General features: G+C 37.4%; 1 protein-coding gene across 2 annotated transcripts; it reads right to left on the bottom strand.

Moving 5' to 3' along the window:
* Window positions 1-1855: 1855 nt before the first annotated feature.
* Window positions 1856-27277, bottom strand: LOC113092805 (rab11 family-interacting protein 3-like). 2 transcript variants are annotated; one of them, XM_026258549.1, is made up of 14 exons: window positions 23246-27277; window positions 18571-18664; window positions 16925-16998; window positions 14142-14311; window positions 10712-10930; window positions 9435-9569; window positions 8365-8400; window positions 7180-7267; window positions 6149-6393; window positions 5091-5172; window positions 4799-4936; window positions 4562-4717; window positions 3515-3655; window positions 1856-3441 (listed from the first exon to the last, which is right to left on the bottom strand). In XM_026258549.1, the coding sequence occupies exons 1-14, from the start codon at window positions 25916-25918 to the stop codon at window positions 3328-3330; spliced, it is 4365 nt and encodes a 1454-aa protein (XP_026114334.1). In that variant the 5' UTR covers window positions 25919-27277; the 3' UTR covers window positions 1856-3327. The 2 variants fall into 2 exon arrangements, with proteins under 2 accessions (XP_026114334.1, XP_026114335.1); XM_026258550.1 differs by lacking the exon at window positions 9435-9569 and having other exon boundaries at window positions 23246-27275.
* Between the last annotated feature and the right edge of the window lie 11 nt (window positions 27278-27288).

Below are 27288 nucleotides of genomic sequence, written 5' to 3' on the forward strand. Positions count from 1 at the left end.
CTTTTCCTAAAACCTGAGCCACAAACCCAAGAGAGCAGTCCTGTCTCGCTATATCAGAAAGTTACACATGAACGAGGCAAAATAAGACAGATGGACACTAAATATATATTAAATTATGTAGTATATGCATCAATGCATTAAATATGTAGCGGTTGTAATGATGCATGCAAATATAAAGTGGCTATTATGATGCATTAAAGAATGTTTTGGTTGTAATTATACATAAAACATTCTGTGGCTGCATTGATGCTTTAATATGAAGTACTTAATGAAATATACATTGGATACATCAATGCATTAAAATATACAGTGGATGCATCAATGCATTACAATATGCAGTGGATGCATCAGTGAATTAAAATATTCAGTGGATGCATTAATGCATTACAATATGCAGTGGATGCATCAGTGAATTAAAATATTCAGTGGATGCATCAATGCATTACAATATGCAGTGGATGCATCAGTGAATTAAAATATTCAGTGGATGCATCAGTGAATTAAAATATTCAGTGGATGCATCAGTGAATTAAAATATTCAGTGCATTAAAATATACAGTGGTTGCATCAGTGCATTAAAAAATCCAGAGGATGCATCAATGGATTAAAATACACAGATGTTGCAATGATGCATTCAAATATTCAGTGGATGAATCAGTGCATTAAAATACACAGTCATTGCAATGATGCATTAAAATATGCGGTGGATGAATCAGTGCATTAAAAAATCCAGTGGAAGCATCAGTGCATTAAAATACACAATCGCTGCAATGAATGATGCATTAAAATATGCAGTGATTATGAATAATGATATACATGCATGATTTACATACGTGGTAGTTGCAGTTATGCATTAAAATATGAAGTGGTTGCAACTTGCAATGATGTTTTAAGCATGTGTTGGTTTCTTTATTTATAAGTATTTGAGTCCTGAATGTGTGTACCTCTGAGAGCGCAGCATGTCTTCTCCAATGTGTCCAGTAGGCTGGGGGCCAGCACTGGGTAGTACTGCTGTGGTAGGAAGGCGTCAGGTGTGTCTGTGCAGATGGCTGCAGGGATGGAGGGTAAAGTTGCAAGGTGGCCGATGATGGGGAGAGTCTGAACGGGCTCAGCCCACATCACATCTGATTTTAAAGTCATTCCAAGATGGTAAATCAAGAAACAAATAGCAGCATCTTTCGTGTTTTATGGACAAAACTCCCTGTGACTATCATAACCATATTCCATAACAGTCCACTAGATGGCGCTAACTTTCTTAGGTTTGTTACTTTTTAATTAATTAATTTACTAGATTCATCAAGAATAAGTTAATTAATCATTATAAAAGCATTTGTAACCTCTAAAAAGTTTTAAATAAATCCTTTTTCTTTTCTATGTGTGGCCTCTCAATTGTCTGTGTAATTTTATGATAAAAAAAAACAGACTGTCATTTGTAACTTGAATGTGCCAGACTTCTTGTCATTTACATCCAGTTATTTTACCTGTACGAAAACAGCCTGTTATGCTGAATATTACTAAATTAAATTTGTTTTAATTTATAATCTTAAACACTGGTTTGAGCATAAATAGTTTTACGGTTAATGGCACTTTATTTAGCAAAATAAGGTGGATAAATAACATAGGTCAAAGGTTAACGGTTGGGTTTCAATAACTGCATCAGGTTTTTCATTAATTCGCTGTTCAATCTCAAAGTACAAAAAGCTGTAAAACTAGGCCTGTTTCTCTAATGATGTTTATCCTTGCATTTGCACGGATCAATTCTATTCTATTTGACTCTTGTTTGGAGTTTAAAGTATGTGCACACTCATAGATCTGATACATAAAGAAGAAACATTCACACAGAACTTATTTGCACTTAATTTATTGGTAACTAATTTTATTTCATTTTTCTTTTAATCACCTTCATACAATTTTTTGAAAATCTATAAGACCCCAAACAGTAAAAGATACATCTTATGGGGGGTATCTTTAAAAGAAAGCCAAACATTCAACCAGAAGACAATACTGATATCTTTCATTTATACAGCAACTTTGACAATTAAAGTAAACATCATTTTTTACAATTGTATCCTTCATTACAAGGAGTCCGTTTTCTTGTATTAACATGTGTTTATAACTATTATTAAAGTCTAAGTGGCAAGCAGAACTCCTAAGCGGTGAAATGTTGTCTTTGGACACTGGAAATGTGTCTTAAATCATATACAGCAGCTGTATAACATCAAGAGCAGTAGATTCAGATCTTCCCTAATCGTCTCTGTAAGGAAATTAAGGAGACAGTCGGCGGCAAACGCACAAGCGTACATCCTCAGAAGTTTAAAGAAGCAATGTTCCCGCACTTTAATGTCCATCGGTATCATTATAGTAGCTATAAAACAGCCATACATAAATACATATGCATTTTCCACCGGATTTTCCCAGTCAAAAAAAGTTGAAAGTGAAACTCAAACATGCTTTTCCCGGATGAGAGGGATGTCGATCCATAATGGTGCGCTGGAACAGTCGAACAGTGGAAGACAACATGAAACTAAAACTTAATCTCCATAAAAATACGAGTCCAAGAACCAGACGTTCTAGATCAATATTTACACCCAAATTCATCAGAGACAGAAAGAGTTCTGAAACGCAGAAATGAAGCAGAAGTTTTTCTTTTTTCGCTTCGAGTGTCCGCTTCGATTTCCCGCCAACGCTGATAAAACAGCTTCACTTTATTTATCCTTCAAACTATTTAAATAGCAATCAGTAATTTCTCTAAATGAAATTGCTTGAAGTGCAAAGAACATTTCCAGAGTCTTTTGTACAGAAAATAAAATTCTTTAGGAAAAGAATCCAGGACAGGAGCAAGCAGACGAATATTCTCAGCGAGAAATCAAATCGCACGGGATCCATGACCTTACCCACAATGCAACACTGCGGACTCCCTTGGTGGGTGTCAGTCTCCCCTGACGCTTCATCGTAATAAATAACAATAAAAAGAAAAACGCAAGTATAAACACTGAGATTCAGCAAAAACTCGTTCACGAGTTAAATGTTACACACACGCTCAACCCTCAGGCCAGCTAATGTCCCTCACATGGGTTAAACCAGACTTAAACAAGATTCTTACACTGAAATTCAATCCGTGAATTGTGTACACAGAGGGAACGGGCACCTCAATCCCAAAACACAGGGAAGTCACAGGAACCGAAGGACGGGGCCATTCACACACACACACACACACACACACACACACAAAACAAACAGTGCTCTGAATGATTCAGTTATTGGATCAACATAACGATGCATCTCTTTATGCATCTCTCGCCTCCTGTTTCACTTCAGCTATGGTGATTATTTGACCTCCAGGATGGAGGGGTTGGACTCCATGATGGCGACGATGATGCGGTCGATGTAGTCCTGCAGACGGAAGTTGATATCCTCCTGTTTGTGCACGGCCTCCATCAGCTGCTCACACACATTACACATCACAAAGTGTTCATATTAAAAGCAGAAACAAGCACAATAGTGTGATACTGACCTCAGAGCGAGACACATTGTTGATCTCGGTGGCGAGCGACTCGGACAGAGACTCGGTGAACAAGCTCTTCGCCCCCTGGATGCTCAGATTAATGATCTGTCCGTTCAGCTCGTCGTTCTGCTCCTTCAGACCGCGGTTATCCTGCACACACACACACACACACACAGATATTTGACCTGTTTGAGTCTTGGGACTGTCGTTAGCGGGTTTATTCAGTCTGTGCGGACTAGTTTAAGTTTGTGTACCTGTTTGAGGGTGTAGTTATCTGTTGACTAATTTAAGTCCGCATACAAGTTTTTTAATGTATGTTGACCGTTATGAGTCTGTGTTAACCGGTCTGAGACTTCTGGGTTTATGTTTATCTGTTTTAAGTCTTTCTTAACTAGTATGAGTTTATCAGTTTGAGTCTTGGACAAGTCTGTACCCGTCCTGTCTTTGTTATTTTATTTTTTGGTCTATGCTGACCAGTTTAAGTTTGCATTTAAGTCTGTTTTTACCAGTACCAGTCCTTTTTGTCTCTGTATACTGTATTTTTCGGACTATAAGTCGCACCTGAGTATAAGTCGCATCAGTCCAAAAATACGTAATGACAAGGAAAAAAACATATATAAGTCGCACTGGACTATAAGTCGCATTTATTTAGAACCAAGAGAAAACATTACCGTCTACAGCCACCAGAGGGCGCTCTATGAGTTAATTTCTCTTGGTTCAAGTCAAATTAATTTTGATAAATAAGTCGCACCTGACTATAAGTCGCATGACCAGCCAAACTAAGAAAAATAGTGCGACGTATAGTCCGGAAAATACAGTACCTTTCGTGTTTGTGTTTCCTTAGTTTAGTTAAGGCTTACCTTTTAAAATATCTGGGCCTGTTTTTAGTCTGTTTACTAGTCTGAGTGTGCATTTAAGTCTGTCTTTAGTTGTTTGAGTCTGGGTTTTTACAGATTTGAGTCAGTTGTTACCAGTGAAAGTCTGCTTTTTACAGTTTTTCGAGTCTATTCTTGCCTTGTGTCTTTTCTATGTTGACCAGTTTAAGTCAGTTTGTACCTCTTTGAGTCTGCGTATCTCCTGCTCCAGTTCGCTCTCTCTCATGTGAGTGTTGTATTCCTGCAGGCCGGAGCTGGCCGATCGGCCTCGTCTCGCTTCAGCCTCCAACTTAAACAGCTGCAGGTGTTCCAGCTGCTTTCTCAAGTCCTCTATCAACTACACACACATCGAGAAGCCATTAACAGAGACGAACAACCATGTGACACCTGCTATAAAGCCAAAGAGGTGACCTCTCACCCCCTGAGTGCACTCCTTCTCTTTCTGGGTCGTGTGGCGTTCATGGCTCAGTTTGTCGGCCATTTTTCTGCGAGATTCGACTTCTTCGTTCAATCGATCTGTGACGTCGTCCATCTGATCCTGAAGTTTCCTCTTTTCCTGCAAAAAATGACGTCCTGTTAGAGACCGTTTGGACTTTCTTTTGGACACTCGGCAACAAATAAGAGTAAAAAAGCGACTAAAATAAATGTAAATAGATTTTCACTCATGATTTGGCTCTGTATGTGATCTACAGACGTTTATGTGTTGGTACCTCCTCCAGTCTCTCGATGTTGGCTCTTAGACAGGGAACACATGACCTCAGCTCACTGTTCTCCTCATCCAACTGATGCAACCTGAACACACAGACAAAAATGATACACTATGAGATTTTCTTTTTGGGCAGAGTGCACAATGAAAACATTCAAACGCAATACTGGGTGAGAGAAATCAAAAGTCATCAAAGATGGCAGAGCTTGACAAAATAACAGATAAAAGTTCTTAACTAGTATTATTTATATAGTATTATTGCATAACATTTTTTAATTGCCTAGTTAAAGTTTAGTAAATGTATGTTTTTAAAGAAATACTTCTATGTAGCTTTAATTGATAAAAAAAGAAAAATAATTTTTTTTTTCAGTTAGTTGCAAAGGCTTTACTTCAATTTACATAAACATTTTAATAGTGTTAGATAACAATAACAACACTATAATCATCCTTGAATATGTGAAAAGTGAGAAATAGTTTTAACTGCATATGATGAATGTCTACATATTTCTTATTCTTTCTCAGGACTGTTAATAAAATCGCACCTCTCCAAATGTGCTTAACAATACGTGGTGCAAGACTCATGACATACACAGCCCACAAATTCTGTTGATGCAAATTGTTTAAAAAGTAACATTATATAAATGCATAATATAAATGAAGATTCATCATAATTGGAAAAAAGAATAATCTTGGAATCATCAGTTAAAATGGGTCAAAAATGACTAACCCACCAGATGCTTCATGTGACATCATATTCCAGCTAAAGTGTATTGTGCATTTTAACAGTCATGATATAATCTGTTTTTGTAGATCTTAAAAATATAATTAACAAATATTTTTCTGGTACATAAAATAATTGAAATGCATAATTTATGTGTCAGGGAAAGTGCAATGCAATGCAAAAAAAAAATAAAATCTTGTTGTTTAACCCTGACATAACCCTGAATTCAGTCCAAACTAGATCTGACTTCATCTGCGTAAAACATGTTGGTCGCCCACAACTAAATTTCTCAAAAAGCCATTCTACACTGATCATTAAAGATGTATTGTGTGGGTCCTCACCTGGCCTGGAGGTTCTCGATCTCCAGGTCTCTCTCTCTCTGGAGTTTGTTCAGAGCATCTCTGTGTTTACGTGTGTGTGTGAGTAAGTTCTCCTCTGCATGCAGCTCCTGCTCCTTCAGCTGTTCCTCCAGAGCGTTTGCACGGTGGACGAGAGTGAGGTTCTCCTGCCGCAGACGTGCATGCTGCTCTTCGCTCTCCAACGAGTCCTTCTCCAGCTCACACACACGCTTCTCCAAAAGCAACACCTGCAGCATAGACACAGCCTTCGTTCCTCATGCATTCACAAAACTATCCGTTTTTCTATTCCGTCCATGTCATGGGTGCATTTTTAACTGCACTCTCACAGTCAGATGAAAAGCAGATGATGCTTTAGGTGTGAACTGCTTAAATATAGTTGTTGCAAAATTAATTGCTAATTTCATGACACGAATGAAGGCATGTAAAAATAGAAAGATAATCTTGGAATCATCTGCTGAAATCGATCAAAATGCACTAATCCACCAGTAATGTTTTGCTTTGAATGACAACTTATTCCAAAAAAAAAAAAGTTTTATGAATTTAAACTGACATAATATCCAAGTGTTACTGCATATTAAAAAACATGTGGCTAAATATAATTTAAGAAACGGCAATTATAGCAGAAACATTTTTAACTAATTACTTCTGCAACAAGTGAACTGACTCAACATAAACACTACGGGCTTCTGTTGAGATACTTATAACTGAACTGAGCTTGTTTCATAATCAATGAACTTTACACAGTTATTGAACTCAATCAACATTGAACAGACTGTTAATTAGTCTCATTTTTTAAAAGGTTTGCATCATTGATTGTTATTTTCCTGTCTATCACTGTGAGGCTGATTTGAAATATCAAGGGGAAAAAATAAAACTATCATGGTAATATTAACTTTTTATTAAGATCTTGGTTACTTGTTGCACTTTGATGGTGATTATGAAAACAATTCAATTCACATCAAATGCACCATTTCAGCCAGTTCCATGCAAAATGTCTTTACGTGTTTCCGAACCTTGTCTGTGATGTCACGATCTGCAAGGTCCAAAATGTCTCGAGTCAGATCTCCCATGACATCCAGAGTGCCAGAGTGCTGCAAGTGTCTGAAAAACACACGCAAACATTTCAACGTGTTCCCTACTGATCTGTAAACCACCATGAATTTCCATGGGTTTTTTTTGTTACTGGACCAGCAAACTTAGACATAGTCGATCAAGAACACTGTAAAAAAAAAAATGATGTTCCTTCTCTGTATTTATGTTTTGTTTTCTAAACGTTCTTAATTGAAAACACATTTACTTAAGGTGTAAAAAACACTGTTCAAGCACCTGTCAATTTTGAGATTTTGGGCTTTTTGGTTTTTCATAAAGTGCTTTTTCAAACTAGTGGACGGAAAACATCCAAAAGACACTGTTAAGTGTTTCTTTTATAGCACTTTATCTGTTTGTGTCGATAGATTTCAATTACAATACATATTTTTAAAGGCCGTTTTCTCAAAATGAGTTTTTTCTTCAACACTGAGCCATAAATCTCCACTTCAGTAGCACTTACACGCACCAAACTTGACATTTTTTATTCCTGTCTATATTCTGAAGGTTTTTACAGAGGGATTTGTTCATATATATTTTCCTTGATTATATACAACATTTTATTCCCCCCAAAATTGTGAAGATATATTGTTTTCTGGCTGTTCCAAGTATTTTCTGAATTATGGAGTGACAAAAAAAGATAACCAGAATTCCCTCTGTAAAAATATTTGACTCTAATATGTCAAAAAAAGTAACAAAAATTTTGAATCTGATTTTTGTACTAGACGTTTATGCAAATTAGCACATATTTCATTAAATAATGCCTCATTTGCATATTTAAAAATAACATTTTTTTAAACTTGTAATACAAAAAATGTTTGCAATAATCAATGTTATCAATCAACTGGGTAAGTAAGGTGATAACTATTAGTTATTTTTTTTTGCCCTATTCACCTGCAGTGTCTCGCCTTAAAGACACTGAAATAAAGTCTTGCTAATTTTGCAAAATTACTTCAGATATAGGTCTTGTTTTCTGGAACATTTATCAAACATAAGTGAGTTTTTGCTGAAAACACGAAAAAACATCTGAAATTACATGCAAACACATCTCACAAAAGATTCCTTTCATCCTTAAAAAGAGACGTTTGGTGCATTGAGAGGCAGGATCTCACCTTGCTGCTTTCTTACTGGACAACCTCTTGCTGGAACTATGAAAGAGAGAACAAACAGGAAACGGGTCAGGAAGAAAGAACGGCAAAGAGGAAAAACTCTTTCCATCCGTGACCTGTGAACCGCAGATCAAAAAACACCCAGCGAAGCGCTGAAGTTTGGGGCTGTCAGCTCTTTCTGCAGGTTGAAGGCTGAATCAATGCTCTTCTTTCAATGGTAATGACCTCACGGCACACGGAAATAAACTCTGTATTTATTTATGGAGGTGTAACATGGATGCGTGAAAGGAGATTCTGTTCCTGTTGCACAAGTCTGAAGAGAAACGGCTTTGTCTATTCTATTCATAGTCAGAAAACAACCTCATCATGGTTCCCTACTGCCGCTTAGGAATATCCTTGATCTTTTAAACAAAATACCATATATTAATATGTTAAATTAAAGTTTCCTAGGCAAAATTTATTGGGAAAAACTGACCAGTGCAACACAAAATTGAAAATTGTATGCATACCCAGGTTTAATGGTAACACAATGTTATACAGTTCTTAAAGGTACAGTACACCCAATAATAAAAACTCATGCCCTTACGAGTTAATAAAATAAAAAAGATGTTTTTCTTGTCTGTACAATAGTGTAGTTAAATACAGTCATGTACTGTAGGTTTTGAACTACATGAGGGTGAGCAAATGATGACAGGATTGTAATTTTTAAGCTTCCTTCTCTTTAAGAAATTTGCTTACCTATGTGTTTTAAACCATCAAGCCTGCCAACTTATATTTGTATGATGTAGCCTATATTATTTGTATAAAATGTACATAAAAAGCACTTAAAGACTATTGTTCATGCATAAAACACACACACACACAGCATCAACAGCAGAGCATTCATGTTCACCACAAACCTCATCCACAGAATGTACAAACACTGAGTCTTCACATCAAAACCAACACGAGTCATGTGACACTGTACACACATGCAGACAGTAAATGAGGGCGTGTGTGTGTGTGTGTGTATACAGTGGCCAAACTCAACACACACACGCAGGGGAGGCGTGCACATGCTGCGGGAGCGTTACCTATTCATCTCTAGTAACTGCAGGCGCGTGGACAGATCCTCCAGACGACTGATCTGCTTATGACAGTGAGTGCAGAAAAACTCCAGCGCCTCCGACTGAAGGAAACTCTGGAAACTAGCAGGAAAAGAGCTGGGGCTGAGGAGAACAGAGGAGAAACGGAGAGGAAACAAAGGGAGTAATGAGAGGAGAGGAGAAGATACGAGTAGTAAGAGGAGAAATGAGCAGGAGACAGGAGAAATTAGGAGTAAAGAACAGGGGAGAAGAATAGAAATGAGTAGAGAAGAGAAATTAAGAGAGAAGATATGACAGGAGAAACAGAACAGAAATCAGGAGAAACGAGCAGAGGAGAAATTCGGAGAGAGAAGACATGACAGGAGACATTAGTAGAGGATAAATGAAAAGATGAGCAGATGAGAAGTCGTGAGAGAGGAGAGGATATGGGAGAAATAAGTAAAGACGAATAGGAGGAGGAGAAGAAATGAGGAGAGGACAGGAGAAATGAGAAATTGGGAAGAAACGACAGTAGAAATAGATATATGAAAGAAAACAGAAGACATGTGAAGGGGAGAGGATAAGATATGACGGGAGAAATGAGGAGAGGAGAGTGTTTGAGTGATTAATAAAGAGAGGGAGTGAGAGAACGAGGATCATTGAGGTAAAGTGAAGGACGGAGGAGGATCTACAGTGAAGGAGAAGTGTGCGTGGGTTTATCTGAACAGGTCTGAGAGTGTGTTGTGTTTCCATGCTCTCTTCTCTAGTGTCGAGGTGTGTGCTGGATCACATGACCACATCAGCACCGCAGTAAAACACTAGCCACAGTAACTCCACCTTTACCCACTGATCAGAGAAATACTAGAGCAGTCAGCAGGACATCAGGCGGTTCACCTTTTAACACATGCACACACTGCTCAGAGGGATCATAACATCTCCATCTGTCTCACAGACACACACACAGGTTTGGTTTTGTCTATCACACACTCTTTGTAAATGAGAGAAGTGGTATGTGGTCAGGAATGGTCTCATTGTGCACCTGACCTTTGCTGCTGTGCTGACTCACTTCTCACTGTGTGGAAACTAGAAACAGTGTATTTCTATTTGTGCCCAGATAAACATTTACAGTGCCTATTTATACCGTCCAAGTTTAGCTTGGGGATAAAGAATAATGTCACACTGTCTTCGATGTATGGAGTGTGTAAGCTATACAATACTTAAACCGTTTGAGAATGTTTTTATGCTTTAAATAATCCAGGTATTTGTTGGATAAACTTGTGTGTTACCTAGGCGTGAGCAGCATCAGGGGGCGGGGCAGTGGGCTGTCAGGGTGTGGGAGTGGCTCTGTAGTTCCCTCCCCCTCTGGCTCCACCCCTCTATCCTCCTGATTGGCCAGCAGCAGGTCTGAAGTGTTGTGGCTCTCACCGAAGTCCTCAAAGTGCTCCTCCTCTCCTCCAATCACGGCCACGAGGGTGTGGCCATTCAAATCAGAGCCCAATGTGAACCTATCACAGAAACACATGGAATATAATGTGTTATCGAAAACATATTTCATTAAATGCTATTGAAAATACCAGAAACAATGGCAAAAGCTTGTAGCAAATTAATAAATTAAAATACATTTTTAGTTCTCTGGACATGAATGTAAAAATGAATCTCAAGTGTTTGGGGTTGATAAGATTTTATTTTATTGAATTCAAAGCTCACCAAAGTTGCATTTAAATATAGTGATATTTTAGAATATTATTACTATGTTGTCTGTTGAATAGGTTTTAAAATTGAATTTATTTCTGTGATTGCAAAGCTGATTTGTCAGCATCATTCCTCCAGTCTTCAGTGTCACATGATCTTCAGAAATCATTCTAATACACTGCTCAAGAAATTTTTTTCTTTTATTAAATGTTGAAAAGTTTAAAATTTTTGTGGAAATGATGATGATGCATTTTTCCTGGATTCTTTAATTAATAGAAAGTTCAAAAGAACAGCATATTTTATGACAAATGTCTTTCACATTTTAATGCATTAATTTAATGCTCTCTTGCTAAATAAACATATAAATAACATCAAAAAAGACATTAAGCTTAATTTATGTCTAATTTACCCTTAATTCACATAATTTAGCACAAGTTTTAGATTAACAGTCTTAAGGAAAAATCATACAACTTTAAAATGTAAACATGTTTACAGTGTCTCGGAACAATAAATTGAAATTCTGAAGATATTCATGTTTGCTTTTTTATTCCTACTATTAAAAATAAAAAAAACTTGAAAATCATTCTTGTGTGTAAGGCAGAACTTGAACAGTTTTTTTTAAAGATGATAATCTGATAATTCACTTTAATCTCTCAGCAGCCCTAAAAATGGCTGAAGAACACCAGATAGATTATACAAAAAAAAAAGCACAAACCCTAAAGAATCCACATAAAAACAGCCCAATGCCAGTGTTTTCAGAAGTGCTCGTGAAGACGAACAGACTCAAAGTAGGACAGTGATTCACAAAAACTCCCCACTAATGATGAAAACATCACAAACAACGCTTTTAAAGTACATTCCATGCATTAAGTGCAAAAAACATTCAAAGGTTTAGGGTCAGAATGTTTTAAAATCAAAGAATCATGAAAAAAAAAGATCACAGTTTCTATAAAAATATTTTTCAACACTCATAATAATTTGAAATGTTTCTCGAGCAGCAAATCAGCATATCAGAATGATTTCTGAAGATCATGTGACACTGAAGACTGAAGGAATGATGCTGAAAATACAGCTTTGATCACAGGAATAAATTACATCTTAAAATATATTCACATAGAAAACAGCTATTTAAAATTTTACACAACATTACTGTTTTCACTGTATTTCTGAGCAAATTAATGGAGTCTTGACCAGCACAAGAATCGAAAACATAAAAAAAAAAAACTTTCCAAAGCTTTGAATGGTTGTGTACGTAAAGGATCACACACAACAGACATCACAAATTAACAAGAGAACTAGGTTACATAAACCTGTCATATACTCACCCTCGTTTCACTATAACATTGCGATTGGTCACACAAAGCACCCGTGAAGGAGGCGTCCGCATCTTAAAGCGATTCGGCCTTTCTTTAGAGATTCTGAGCAACTGGGCACACAGCGTGTCAGTGAAACCAAACTCCCACGATCGATAATAACACTGCTTACTCAGAACGATCTAGCTTTCTGTGAGGTAACATGCAGTTGTCCCTGTAGAGTTTAATCTGCTGGACATTCCTGCCAAACGTTTGTGACCCGGAAAATCACAGTTACATATGCTTAAGACGTACGATGTGTGTGCGTCTTAATCTGATTTAGAGCTCAGTGACGGTGACCCAGTGTGTGTGCTAACATGATCTGCAATCAGATTAATATCTGTATGCATGAACTTATGTTCACACGAAAACACGTATTTAACACAGAAACACGTTGCATTAATAATGCAACAAAATCGACTGAGTGAACCTTGGTAGGCAGGTAAACTAAGGCTAGTCTGTGGGATCTGAACAAAATCTAAAAGCTAAGCACTGATAACTGAGACCAGAAGTCAAAGATCTAGAGAAAAATCTGCAAGTTATCGTAAAATATGACTATGTATTTTCCGTAACTCAGACTGTGAGCTTCTGGAAGGCGACACGGCGTGACCCTGACACGGCAGGAATGTAAAAATCAAGAGAAACACATGAGAAGACAGAGATACAGGACATTTTACAATGACAGAAGAGAGTTAGAGTGATGGGTAAAATGGGCCGCAGGAAGGCAGAAAGAGCAAACTCCACACTTCCTGCACCCGGGCGACAGGAAAATAAAGACTGACACTGATGATAACACAGGAAACAGGAACACCTCGGTCAGCTGAGCTGATGTTAGTGGCTCTTGGGAAATAAGAAACGCTAGTCAGCAGATTCTTGCACAAACACAACAGCGCACAACAACACTGCACACTTACTGCACTAAATTTTAAAGAAATGCAATCCAATGCAATTTCAAAAACCAACAACCTTATTTTCTGTCATAACCAGTCACCTTTGCTCAACACTTATGTGGCATTACATGGCAAGGACTGTTTTTGTGTCGCCTGCCTAATAAAACTAAAATAAGTTAAAAACCAAAACGTGTTTTTCTAGAGAACACGGTGTCCAAAGCTGATACACAGTATCAGGAAGTTGTATTATTTTGTGAGATTATTGCTGAGATTCAAGGCTAACGAAACAACACTGTTTACAGGTCAACATGATGTCATCATCATTTCTGCAGTTATTTTAGTTTTTCTGAATTATCTTTTGCTTTTAATTTTGTTATGGGTGATTTAAATTCAGTTTCAGTACTTATTCAATGTAAGCTAATTTCTAAAACATTTTTACTTTTCGTTTAAGCTTCTTAAGTTTCAGCGTTATTTAAATACATATTATAGTATTCACGTTCACAAGATGTTAACTGACGGACTGGAGAGGTGTGGATTATTGTGATGTTTTTATCAGCTGTTTGGACTCTCATTCTGACGGCACCCATTCACTACAGAGCATCCATCAGTGAGCAAGTGATGTAATGCTACATTTCTTCAAACCTGTTCTGATGAAGAAAATCTCATCTACATTCTGGATGACCTGAGAATTTGTACATTTGCATTTATGGCATGATTTTGGGTGACTGATGAATCCAGTCTCTTTGTTCATGTCATTTCACACCCGTGTGTCGGTGTGTTACCTGTTGTGGTCGTCTCCATCCGTGAGTGTGTTTTCAATGCCGCTGTCAGTCTCCACGTCCTCATGGAGTTCAGGATGGACCAGAGCCGTCGTGTCCTCGTCTGTGAAGGTTTCACACTCACTGTAGGCGCTCTCCGACCCGAGATAGGCGCTGTCGGAGACCTCCGCCTGCTGCAAACACACACACACACACACACACACACACACAGATTAGAAAACTTTTATTGCTTTTGAATACATAAAGGCGTTTCCCCTTATGCTGCACGAAGCAACCTCATCTCAGAGGTTTCTCCTAAAAACAACTGAATCAATGATTGACATGCTGTAATGATACAGAGCTATAAAATGAATGTGGATAACAGCTTTAAGTTTATACTTTACAAAGCAGATTTTGAAAAGCATTTTTAGTAATTTCACCAGCTCACGCTTTTTATAAGCAACAACATGCAAACACACATGGACGGGAGGTTATTGATGTTTGCAACGAATGTTTACAGAACAAAATGATCCGATGTATTCAGGAGTGAGTTCAGCCTACTCACCTGTCAATCATCCACTGCACAAAAACAAAGCGTTTAAACTTTAAAAGACTCTCACAAGAAAAACTGTTGCTTTGTTGTTATTTACTGCCAAGTTTAAATGTACAATGAAGGTGCATATGTTATTTACATAAACAATACATCAATGATTAAATATTAATAATGAAAGGGAAACGATCTGGGCACAATAAAGAAAAAAAAATGCAAACGTATGTAATATCACTTTTTCTACTAGGTATTTTATTTTTATTTTTAAAATAAAATATATATAATACACATAATGTATATCCCTTAATCTAATGTTTATTTTCTTCCATTTTTTCTCTTTTTTTTTTTTATTCCATGTAAAACATTTTCTTAATTCCTAATTAAAAAGATACAAAAACAAAAGTACACTCCTTGTTCTATTTTTTTTCTCTTTGTTTTCATTTTTATATAATTTAAAACATTTTCTTGTTAAAAAATAAATAAATAAAAAATATGTCCAAAAAAATAAATGTCCTAATGTTTATTTCCCCCTTTGCTTATGTAATACATTCTCTTAAAAAAAAACAACTACAAATAAAGGAATAAAATGTATTAACCTTGTCCCGCTGTTTATTTTCCCTTTCTATACTCTTTACAACATAAATTAATTTAATAATTAGAAAAGTTACAAGTGAGAAACGTTTTAGTCTTTTAAAAACACAATGGCCAAAGTAAACCTCAAACCTTCAGTCGATCAGTCAGCTCGAACCAAAAGTACAAACTCCATCAGAAAACCTGCATCTCAGTGCCCAACGTACCTGTGTGAGTCTGTGAGGAGCTCTTAAAACAGGAGAGGCCATTCCCAAAACCATTCTTCCTACTCGAGTACCGTCACACGGGAAAAACAGGTTCACTAACTAACAACAGCTACTTCCTGTCTCTCGCACAGCCCCCACATCGAGTCACCAAGAGAGAAATTACTCCTAGTGTGCTGCCTTGGAAAATAAGGACCAAAGTCTGAAGGACACCAGGACCAGGAGGAGGCGGAGTCTGCGCCCTTACCACGCCCCTTTAATTAACATTACACTCATGTGCCAACAGAACTTCTCAGTGTCCTGTCTAATTAGACAGCATTTTTAGTGTATCTGTGATAGCCAAAAATGCTGTCTAGGTAGGCAGCTCACTAGGTTTTAACACTATTTATGTTTTTCGTTTCAATCTCTTTTTATGTAGCAAAGCATTAACAATTCACACCCAACATGCACAAAACACTTATTCATGACTGCACGTGCTGCAACAGTCATATGTTCTGATGACTGACAGGTGTGAGCATGTGTGTGTTATAAAAAAAAAATCTATCACCAGCCTGTCCTGTATATTGTCAACAATGTGTGTGTGTGTGTGTGTGTGTAAGTGTGTTTGTTCCTCTGGATGAAATGCTACACAAACCACCTCAACCGGTGTGTTTGTGTAGCGTTGTGCATACACTGAAACAGCACAGCCATTCATGACCCACAGGAAAACACACGTGTGTGTGTGTGTGTGTGTTTCATTAGAAGTGACAGGAAACAGAAATGAGGAAAGCAGCACATTGCACATTTCTGTATTTACAAAATGAATATGCTCAATACTTATAATAACTTATAATTAAAGCTTTTGATAGATGAGGCCATAACCACTGTCGACACTGAGGTATACAAACCAAACTAACCATCATTTATTAAAGTGGTTATTAAAGCTAGCTTAAAATATAAAACAGCAACAAAAAGAGTAGTTAACCACACATGTTCAAAGTCACTTAAATCATCTTTCTTCCCCATTCTGATGCGTCTTCAACACACCTAGATGCCTAAATGCATTGAGTTGCTGCCATCTGACTGGCTGATGAGCAATTTGAGTTACCAAGCAATTAAACAGGTGTACCTAATAAAGCAGCCGATATGAAGAAACTGAATCCAGAAGAACTGTGGTAACAGGACTAACTACATATTCTACAATAACTACAATATTATTATATGTCCTTCTGAAATACTACTGTATATGTAGTTAGTAAATAATGAATGAGCTGAATGCACATTTCAGCACTGAGCCAGCAGGAGGCGCTGTAGCGGAGCAATGAACATGCTCTGTTTCTCCTCTTCTGTGGGCTTTCAGGCTTTTGGGGAATTTGTGGAATGTGCTGGTCTAGAATCCACGATTCAGCAAAATGTGGTCCTGAAGTTCTGATTTATTATGTTTGTTAAGACAAGAGCGGAGGAGATGTTGGTGTGTTATATACCTCGTCATATTCCTCTGGAGGTCCACTGGCTTCCCCCGCACCGAGAGGAGTCTTGTAGAGATATGGATCAGAACCTGATAAAGAACAACATCTTCAAACAGGATTATGACAAATGACTACTGAAAACTTTATATTGTAATGGAATACATTGCACTGAGCGACTGGGCTGTCTGGAGTCCAGGAAACAATATTTATGTAATAGTCTTGTTTCAGATAGCTAGAATACTTTCCTAATGAAAAAATGTTTCCTTGAATCTGGTAAATGCTATGGAGTACAAATAGACAGACGGGGAGAGGGAGATGCTCCAGTCACTCATCCATTACTAAAAGAGAAATCTGAGCACCCTGCAGGCCATTAGAAACATGACCATCCTCATTACTGAAGTATTATCAGTAGAAAACCCAAGCAGAGCACTTTAAGCTATTCCTGCATCATCATAATAGATTTAAAGAGAGATGGGGAGTGTATGAGACTGCTATTGTATGGATTTTCTTGAAATATAGCTAACATAAACCACATTTTTAGCTAAATAAACAATATTTGGCATAGCATCACTTACTCAGCAATGGATGCTCTGCAGTGAATGGGTGCCGTGAGAATGAGAGTGCAAACAGCTGATAGAAACATCACAATAATCCACACCACTCCAGTCCATTAGTTAATGTGTTGAAGTTAAAAACTCCTGTTGTCCTCTCACATCAAAATACAACCATATATTTGTTTAGATCTGTTACCAATGCTTTATCTGTGCATATTTCTCTCCTGAGATTCAGACGAGATCACGCTTTCTCTGGAGGATTCATGAGGATTCGAAATATATCCTCATATTTTGTATTTTAGCCAGAAGCAACAGTTTGACACTCCACAAGATGTTAATTTTATCAGCTGTTTGGACTCTCATTCTGACGGCACCCATTCACTGCAGAGGATCCATTGATGAGCAAGTGATGCAATCTTGTAGTTCGGTTTGTTTGATTCATTTGGTCCAGACCAGAAAGGAAAACGATGCATTTGGTTTAGAGGTAAGATTAAAACGTGTAAAGCATCTTTGTCTAGCAGGTGTCTTCAAGAAAACTATGAAAACAGATATCTGAGGATTATCATATGTGCTTTTCTACATCATTTTTGCATTTAAGATCAGGTTCAGTAGTGTATTATGGTGTGAATTCACTTAGTTTTATCTGGCTATAACTCAATATATCAGTCATTTTAATATTCCTGTGAGGAAATATAAAATCTCTTAATTTCCATTTCAGCGGTGTGATTCACTGAGTAATTCACAAGCGCTCTGACTCATTTGTTTTTCTGCAATTTGTATTTCAGGAGATGTGAATTCTCAATCAGAAAAAAATGATTACTAAATAGTGTCAGATTATCACACAGTCATCAGGAAAACAAGATGTTTGTGTTTCTAACTTGGCTATTCTTTTGAGGGCAAAACTGATGATGGGAACTCTAGCCAAACCTGAGAAAAATCCTTTTGGAGATGTTCTTAAAGATTAAAAAAATGCTGCTTCAAGGATTTAAATAATATTTTTTATTTTGTTCCGAAATTGACAAATTTTTTAGAAGTCTATAGTATAAATGATCTCTAATTAGCATGATTTAAAGCATGCCTTGAGTGAGTTTGTATGTGCTGCTGTACCTTCATTACTGATTGCGCTGATGCCTCTGTGGAAATCCTCAAAACTGATCACCCCCAGACCGCTGGGATCCAAGAACCGTGTCAGATCCTTCACCTGAAAGCACAAACAAACACGATCAACATTCCACAATCAGAGCTGCATCATGGAACACATTATCATACATTTAATGACAACAAAACACACCAAACTGATTCTCACTCAAAAATGGGTAAAGAATGCGATCTTAAAAGTCTTTTTATCAACCTGTTAAAATGTCAACCCGTCCCGTATACGGGACACCTACGTTGACTATACTATATTACAATCAAATCTAAACTAATCTTGACAAACTATATATCGTTGGAAAGGTCTAAGTCTCCCAAATATATATTATACCAATATTTTTTGTTAAAAATTATGTAGGAAAAGTAATAGATCAATTTATGACAAGAGTGCACCCTCAGAAATCTACATTACAAAAGGAGCTTTACCTTTGTTTAAAAAAAAAGACTTCCTCGTTGCCTTTTTCTCTATCACATTTTAGAAATCATCAGAAGTTATATATCACTTGAAAACATAAAATCTCAAAATTCATCCTTTAAAACCCATTTTAAAATCAGACATTGCATTACCATGTAAATGGCACATCAAAATCATGTTACAAAATGTTTTCAGTCATGAATTATAAAAATTTAGGTTTGTATCATGCACATTCAAGTCTATCTTCAAAAACGTGAGTGACAGTTAACAGGTTAAAGACATGATTTTACCCTGCATAAATTAAAAAAAATAATTTAAAGTGAGAATAAGAGACTCAAAAGTGACATGAGCTCATTTTAGCATTTTTCTTATCTGATCTAAGATCTTCTATTCCAAGAACAAAACATTACATAAACTTATTTGTAACTCAAGGATAAACAAAACACAGAAAAGAGTCTGTCCATCTCTGAGATATGGTGGTAAAACACACATTCTCTCCCTCTCTCTCTCTCTCTCTCTCTCTCTCTCTCTCTCACACACACACACACACACACACAGTAAGTAACCAGGCAACAGCAGGACTGATAACCAGCAGGACATTCGTGAGTTACAGAATCAGAGTTCTTAAAGAAAAACACCAAACATGTTCAAATACCTCCAATCGAGAGATCAAACATCAAACTGTCGTCTAAACATTAAACTCTGTTTGTGTGTGTGATATTTTAGCTCTTGAAGGCACTGATTTACACATACAAAAAAAATAATTATATGCAAGTCAATGGCTACCGTCAACATTCTTCAAAATATCTTCTTTTGTGCTTAACAAAAGAAAGTCAGTCATACAGGTCAATGATGACTTCAGATTACTGTGTTACAAACAAAAACTACTATGCAATAAATAAAAATAATAAAATTTAAACTGAGAATAAAATTGATTACAACTAAATATGTAGTTACAAATAAATAAAATGTACCAAAACTCATCTTCAGAAAACTAAAAACAGAAAATTAGAGATGTTAATTTTAACCGATTAACTGTTAACCAACCGTTAAGAACTTTGACCGATTGATACAATCAGTTAAATGGTTTTAAAAGTTATTTATTTGCATAAATTTGCTGCATTGGTAAAATATGCTATGTGTATTAAAAACAATTGTTTTTAGAGAAAAAAAAAAAACGCGAGTCGCATCTTTCATTCAGAAATAGGCCTAATGCAGACGCAAAATGTTATAATAAACACTGTAAACATAGCTTTGCTATTTTAGTTCCCCTCACTCCACAACAATCATTTTAATTAACAGAAGCCTATTTTAAAAATAACAAGAATAAAAAAATACCCTATAAAAAGCAGCATAATAAACGACAAGCCAAAACAAAACTGAAACCAACGTTGGGTCTCTCATTCGACACAAAATCAAATGTTTCCGTATTGGCTATGTATTTGAATGCCAAATTATTATTTATTTTATCCTACTTCACTTCTGTTCCAATATTCACGTAAAATAAAATGTTTTGCATAACATCATGGTGGTACGATGATAACACTTAACAGCACAGATTATATTACATTTTTAAACTGAGCAGTGTGTTTATTTCCATATGTTTGACAGACTGCATAGTCAAAGTATCAAAGGTTAACTATGTGCGTGCTGGCAGTGCATCACTTGATTTTTTCCCTTTTAACAGTGGAAGCAACTTCTCCTTTAAGTCATAAAGATAATCAGAATTGTAAACATTTGGCTTTTATTTTAAAACTAATCTTAATATAATATAAAATGCATAAAATAACCATAAAGAAAAATAGGATACTACATGTTTCCTTCAATTCAAAATATGAATAAAAATATAATAAAAATAAATAAATAAATAAATAAATAAATAATAAAAATAATAAAATAACTATATAATACATGTTTGTTTATCAATACATTACTAACAGATCATGTAAAGATTATTCCTGGTATTTTATCAGCTGTACAATCAAATTTCCTTTAATTAATCAAATGACTGCTTTAGGTAATGACTGTAATGTGGGGCAGTCGAGGCGCTGTTTCACACCTGTACAGTATTTAAAAGCATCTCATGTCAAAGATTGAAAACCGGCGAGTCACGAATCAGTTACATGAAAAACTGACTAAGCAGACTAATCAAAAACACTAGGTTTTTCGGTCTTCACAAGCGAATTCACCCCATACAAATAAATTATTAGTTTTTCTTATTTCTACTTTCTTACACTTTAAAAAGCACAGTAACAGCTTTCTCAGAGTCAGACTCACACATGGACAGTTTTGCTCTGTTACCAGTTCCTTCCTGGCAAACGCTACTTCTGGGTAAGAATTTGCATCTAACGTCATACAATCTCATAGCGGCTGTATCACACAGATAAAAAAGACATGGAAATGACATCATAATGAAAGACACATCCACACAGACACAGTCTCTCTCCAGTGTGTCATGAAACTATACGAGACCAATGCAATCCACACACACACTCAGCATTTCTTTTTACATCATACCACTTTCTGTCTCCCTGATTCTTCATCAAGTTTATTTCTCTCCATCCTTTTAGTCATAAACCATTTCAGTGAGGCAACCAGCTGAGCAAGCTCTTATAATGAGAAGAAACCAGTGCAAATCTGAGTCCAATCACAGTCACGCAGACAAAGGAATGTCCCTCGAGGCTTCATTCCTGAAACCATAAACTACCTTAAAAAAAACACACAAACTTGCTTAGTGTTGCAAATATGTGATGCTTTTCTCATGACAAGGCGGTTAAAGTTTAAACCTACCACACTGTCACAAGCACACTGCGAAATTATACTGACCTCAAAGACATGTGTTTCAAAATAAGTCATATGTTTCATCATTACCTATGTACAGTGCAAGTGCATGTGAGAAAAGATGAATAACAATGATGAAAAGACATGCATCCCTCTCTATCGTCTCTATCTGCCCGTTTAACCTTCCAGCTGATTGTATCAGCAGTTTTAACAGTCACAAAAGAGCCAGACTTCCGGAATCAAATCCATCCTCTCTTAAATGCACAATGGCGCGTGTCTGTGGGATCGGGAGTTAACAGGAACACAAATCTTTATTCTCATCTGAACAGCAAAATAACCACAGAGGGATTCGATACATCCAGTGCTTAATGCTAGGTCTCAAAAGCAGTTTGATAAATACATCCTCCTCTTGAATATCTACTGACCTGCCAAATATAAACACTAGTGCAACATCGTTAATGCTCGTCAAACAATACAGAGGATCGGATTGTGTTAGATGAACTCATGAATTTAAAACACAGACCAATGCATACATTTCAGCCATGCATTATCTATTATTAATCTACCCTTATGTGTCAATTCCATGACTTACTAAACTAAAACCATTTTTTTACTATCAAGAATATTCCTGTTTTAGAACAAAGTAAGCTAAAATCTCACAGAACCTCCAACATATTATTGATAACAACAAAAGCTTGTCCCTCTTTTTCGTTAAAATGAGCAAAAAAACTTGATTCATTAGTAGTCGGTTTAAAAAATGTTTCAACATGATTTGTGTAAAAAAATATTCCAACTATTTATAAATATAAAATAGTTATACTATTTCTATGCAAAGTTATTTGCATAAAATGCAATGCCATCAAACAGCTGTAAAAAGGGAGTTTTAAAAAACTTGAAAGCTCAAATAATAAACAAATTTGAAAAGAAAACAATGAAAGTGGTCAAAAAAAAAAAAAATGAATTTCACATTTCTATTTTTAAAGACTCGAAAAAAGGCCCCGTTTATTTCCATGGTAAATATCTCACCATAACCTCAATCTGAAAATCATATTAAACCTGGAACGTTTTTTTAAAAAGCTGATGTCCAATTTAAGATAAAGAGAGCAATTATTACAAGCTCCCATCTAATTAAATATGTAAACATAAACAAACTTCGGTATAAAGATTCAGACATCATTAAAAGACAGTGACAATTGTTTTTATACTTGCATAGCTCATTAAAACTGATGCAAAACTGCCGATAGTTAAAAAAGGAAAGACAGAAACCGTGAAAGAAAGCGCGAGAGATGCAGGTCAAGAGTGGTATTCTCAGTCTTTCGAGGGTTTGAATAATAAAAGAGCAGTTCTTGGGTGTCACCATGATCAAGTTTCACTATGTTCACATTAACCCACCACAAACTCACACAAATAGACACGGATACACCAAAAACTGACCTGTTCGGCTCCATATGCTTTTGCAAACTCGATGAACTCCTCAATATGGACAAATCCATCCCCGTCCCGATCCAAAGCCTGGAAAACCGCTCTGAGAGCCGACTGCTCCTCGCTTTTATGTGCTGTTGCGGAAACTATAGGCACGTTTATCAAATCCACCGGGACCATGTGGTCATGGAGCGATACGGCTGGCAGAGCATCTGTGGCCTTGCACAGATCCAGAGTCATTTCTGCATGTTTGGGAATGTTGGGAGTATCAGGATTAATCTCCATCAAGGTCAGGCAGGCCTCCCCATCCAGGCTCGCTCTACAGGGAAAGACATTTCTATGTGAGGGAGGAGAGCTGGGGGCGACTGAGCTCACTTGTTGCTCTTGTGCCAGGTCTATCTGTGATGGTGTCAGCTGATGGAAATCTTCCTGATGTGTAAGCTGAGCAGGAAACCCCGCCTTTCCCTCTTCTGTAGCTTCATGCAATTGGCTGGGAGTCTCTGAAAGATCCCGCCCCCCTAGTTCACCCGTCACAATCAGCTGATTACCTGCACAGGTAAAGGGACTGGACTCTAAAGAATTAGGATTACTTGCACAATGAGGTATGACTTGATTCTTAGCAGACTGCATACTGCAACCTGATCTCTCCCTTCCTGGTGGAGAATCACTGGGAAGTTTCTCTTCAGCATTCAGCTGTGCATTGAGACCGTCATTGTGAGCTGTTGCATTTCCTTCAGGTGTGTCTATTACAATTGCACTTGAGTTTGCAGTTACGCTGTCATTCAGTTGGTCCAAAGATGTGAGACTTTCCTCTTTTTGCTGAGCACTGACTAGCTCCCGACAGGTTTCACTCATTGCAATCAGTTCTTGATTGTTGTCAGCTTTACTGTCATCTAGGTTTAAATAAGTAGTTTGCAAACTGTCCAACTTAATTTCCAAATTGGTTGTCTCTCGATTTTGATGCAAATCTGAGATGTCTAAAACTTTGAGTGTGTCTAAATCCTCTTTGTTAGCTATTGTGGGTGTATAATTAGCTTGCTGGGTCTCCATAGCCTCGGGGTCATCGTCTACATTGTCGGTTTCTACATTTGTTGCACTGTCCTGAAATTCAAGGGTGAGTGATTTAGATTCAAGACCGGGTGAGTCTGCTTCACATTTCTCCTGTTCTGTTAGCTCAATAGCATCTGTCACAGGTGGAATAACACGGTCTAAAGATGGCACAGCTTTGCAAGAGATGCTGTCTGTTAAGATTTCAAACACTGAATCAGGAATATCTCCATCGTGGGACTCCTCGGATAAGGCTTCAGCCTCCGGTGAATGAGTGGGCTGGATGTGGTCCTCCGGTAAGATGTCATCTGCAGGCGAGAGCTCAATTAAGGCATTATACTCGGATGTGCTGAGTGGCAAGGCTGTTGTGGACTCCTTATGTTCGTCTTTGTCAAGCAGACTTTCAGTTGAAGGATCTTCCGATTGTAAATCAACCAAAGCAATTGGTGCGAGTACTGTTTCAGGTTCTGAACATTTTTTATCAGTTGTAGCATTGGACAAGACCTCCTCTTCTAACTCTTCTCCAGCTGTTTCCAATGGTACATCAAATGTGCATTCGGTGGATAAAACGCACAACATTTCTTCACAGAGTTCAGATGATATGCAAGACTCCCCTAATGGACTCCTACAAACAGTCTCTGCTTCAGATGATAGCTGTGTTGTTTCCGTGTTAGTGTCGGTCATCTCTTGGCTCTGTTGATCATCGTCATGGGTTTTGTTAATAGCTGGCGGCTTACGACTCTCCTGTTCAAAGTACAGATCTTCAACGAGCAGCCCGGGTAACAACATCTCTATCTCATCCATTGGAAGGGATGCACTACTCTCGTTATATGACAGAATAGGTGGTGGTATCTCTAAAGGGGTGAGCTCACAGGAAAGGGCTGAGGATGGGAGGTAAATGTGTTCTGGTGTAGATAGAGGTGTCTGAAATATAACTGAAGGCTTGGGATTGGAGTTCGTATCTGTACATGTCAACGAAACGGGCAACAAAACTTCAGAATCCAGAGTGAGATGAATCCCATGTGGAGGCAAGCTATGACTATCATTGTTAACAAATGTTCTTTCCTCTAGGAAATCATGGCCGAACGCACAGTTTGTTAAATGTGTCTCCTCAAAGAGCTTGGTTTCTTGTAGTAGTGGGTCAATAATACCCAGCTCGCCTGTGTACACATCTAGATGGTTTGAAGTGGCAGTAACCTCCACTGGTTGCAGGAAATCGGGAACCTGTTCAGGACAGCCATAAAAGTTGTTTTGATTCTGCACTTGAATATTTGAGACCGTAGGACTAGTAGATCTAGAATTAAAACAGATGAGATCTCCATCAACAAATTTCAAACTTTCAGGAGAACCCTCTCCTTTGAGATCTTGGGAAGGAGGAGGCGGAGCCTTCCAATCGGGATAGATACATTCCAAACCATTTTCCCAGGAATATGTCTGCCCAGAATACGGAGAAGACCAAAATAGGTCGTCTAGGTTTATGGCGTTCTCCTGAAAAATGTCATTAGTAGATTCACCAACAGAACTGTTGTCTTTATCCATAAGGAGAAATCCTAGGGGATTCTGCTCGGATTCCCACTCCGCTTTCCCACTCACTTCCCACTCAGAACACCCCTGTGGGCTGGAGAGAACTTGCTCCATTGAAAAGATGAGTTCTCTCCTCTGACAAATGGAAATATTCCAGAAATGTTAATCCTTTATGATCCCACAAGGTAATAATGTCCAAATGGTGGCCTCTTCCAGCATATGCACCAAAAGAAATATCCCTGTGGAGACCCATGCGTAAGCATCCACCTCCCTGTAAATGATCAACTACTGTTTACTTTTGCAGACACAGGGATAATGTTTCATCGCCGTAATACAGCTCATATGGACTGAGATATTTTTCCAATATGCAAACCTCTCCATGGAGAAAAAAAATAAAATAAAAATGTTGGCAGTTTGTCTGTTCTGAATTCAGTCACATATAATCCACTTTACACAAGTCTTCTAAAAACACGTGGATCTACAGTACTAAAACATCTCTTATAAAAATTACAATATTAGAATATATACATGTATAAGAGAATAAACTGCATTACATAAAATAGAGAGCTTTATCAAACCCAATATAAAACTGTATATCCGCAGTTCATTAACTTTTAACTTCCTAGTGTTAAAATACTACTCCTCAGTAAGTAAATCATTTTAATTTCACATTAATGGTACACTTATAACACGCTTGACCCTGGATTAGCTACTCATTATTAAAGTCTGGTTATGATGTATAAACACGAAGCAGTATATTCAATCAGTTTACTCGGATCCTCTCGCTCTTAACATAGATGTCATTTTTTTATGTTTCATATATTAAGCACAACATAGTTTTAAACAGCTGTCATTAGACTATATATAAAAAAAGGAAACCCCTTAAATTATAACGTTAGATTATTCTAGCGCGGTTAGCATCAGCATCATCCACATCTGAGGTAAACCCATCAGAAGACTAACGTTAGCCCTTCTCATCTGAAAATAAAAAAGACCCGTGATGTTTCTGGTTCCCGTCAGACTTGATTTAATCCCTTTATTTGGTTTGATGCTAGGTGTTTTATTCCTCAGTTTGTCTTTCGTAAAAACAGGCCAACATCCAGGTCTCACGAGTCATCCACCTGCGCTTGTTATTAGCCCGTTAGCGGGATCAAATCAGCGCGAGACCACCGGCATTCCCACACATAAAGCGCGAATCCCTTTTATTTTAATTCCTCGTCTGCGATATATCAGTTAACCTGAAATCCGAGATTTAGGATGAGCTTGTGATGTCCTGTTTTCTTAGTCGACGGGTGATGTTTCAGTCTCTCGATCTCTCTCTCTCTCTCTCATCAGCAGCAATCCACAACCTCTGCCGTCTTCTCTTACTCACTCACACAAACACAGAAAGTGACGTCAGCGACGTCAGCAACACGCATGCGCAGCGCCGGCGCCGCAGTCCAGCGCTTTAACCACAGGCGTCAAGAATCATTCCCGCGCGGTTG

Source organism: Carassius auratus, unplaced genomic scaffold (assembly GCF_003368295.1).
Source record: "Carassius auratus strain Wakin unplaced genomic scaffold, ASM336829v1 scaf_tig00214714_1_2670353, whole genome shotgun sequence".
NCBI classification, from domain to species: Eukaryota; Metazoa; Chordata; class Actinopteri; order Cypriniformes; family Cyprinidae; genus Carassius; species Carassius auratus.

Bases quoted from the DNA above. Each gene is read 5' to 3' on its own strand.
- LOC113092805 (XM_026258549.1), bottom strand. From the start codon at position 25,918: ATGGAGCAAGTTCTCTCCAGCCCACAGGGGTGTTCTGAGTGGGAAGTG. The intron at 14,312-16,924 runs GTATATAACACA...GTGTGTTTGCAG, and splicing joins CTCCAGAGGAATATGACGAG to CAGGCGGAGGTCTCCGACAG. The intron at 8,401-9,434 runs GTAACGCTCCCG...TCTCTTTCATAG, and splicing joins CAGTTACTAGAGATGAATAG to TTCCAGCAAGAGGTTGTCCA.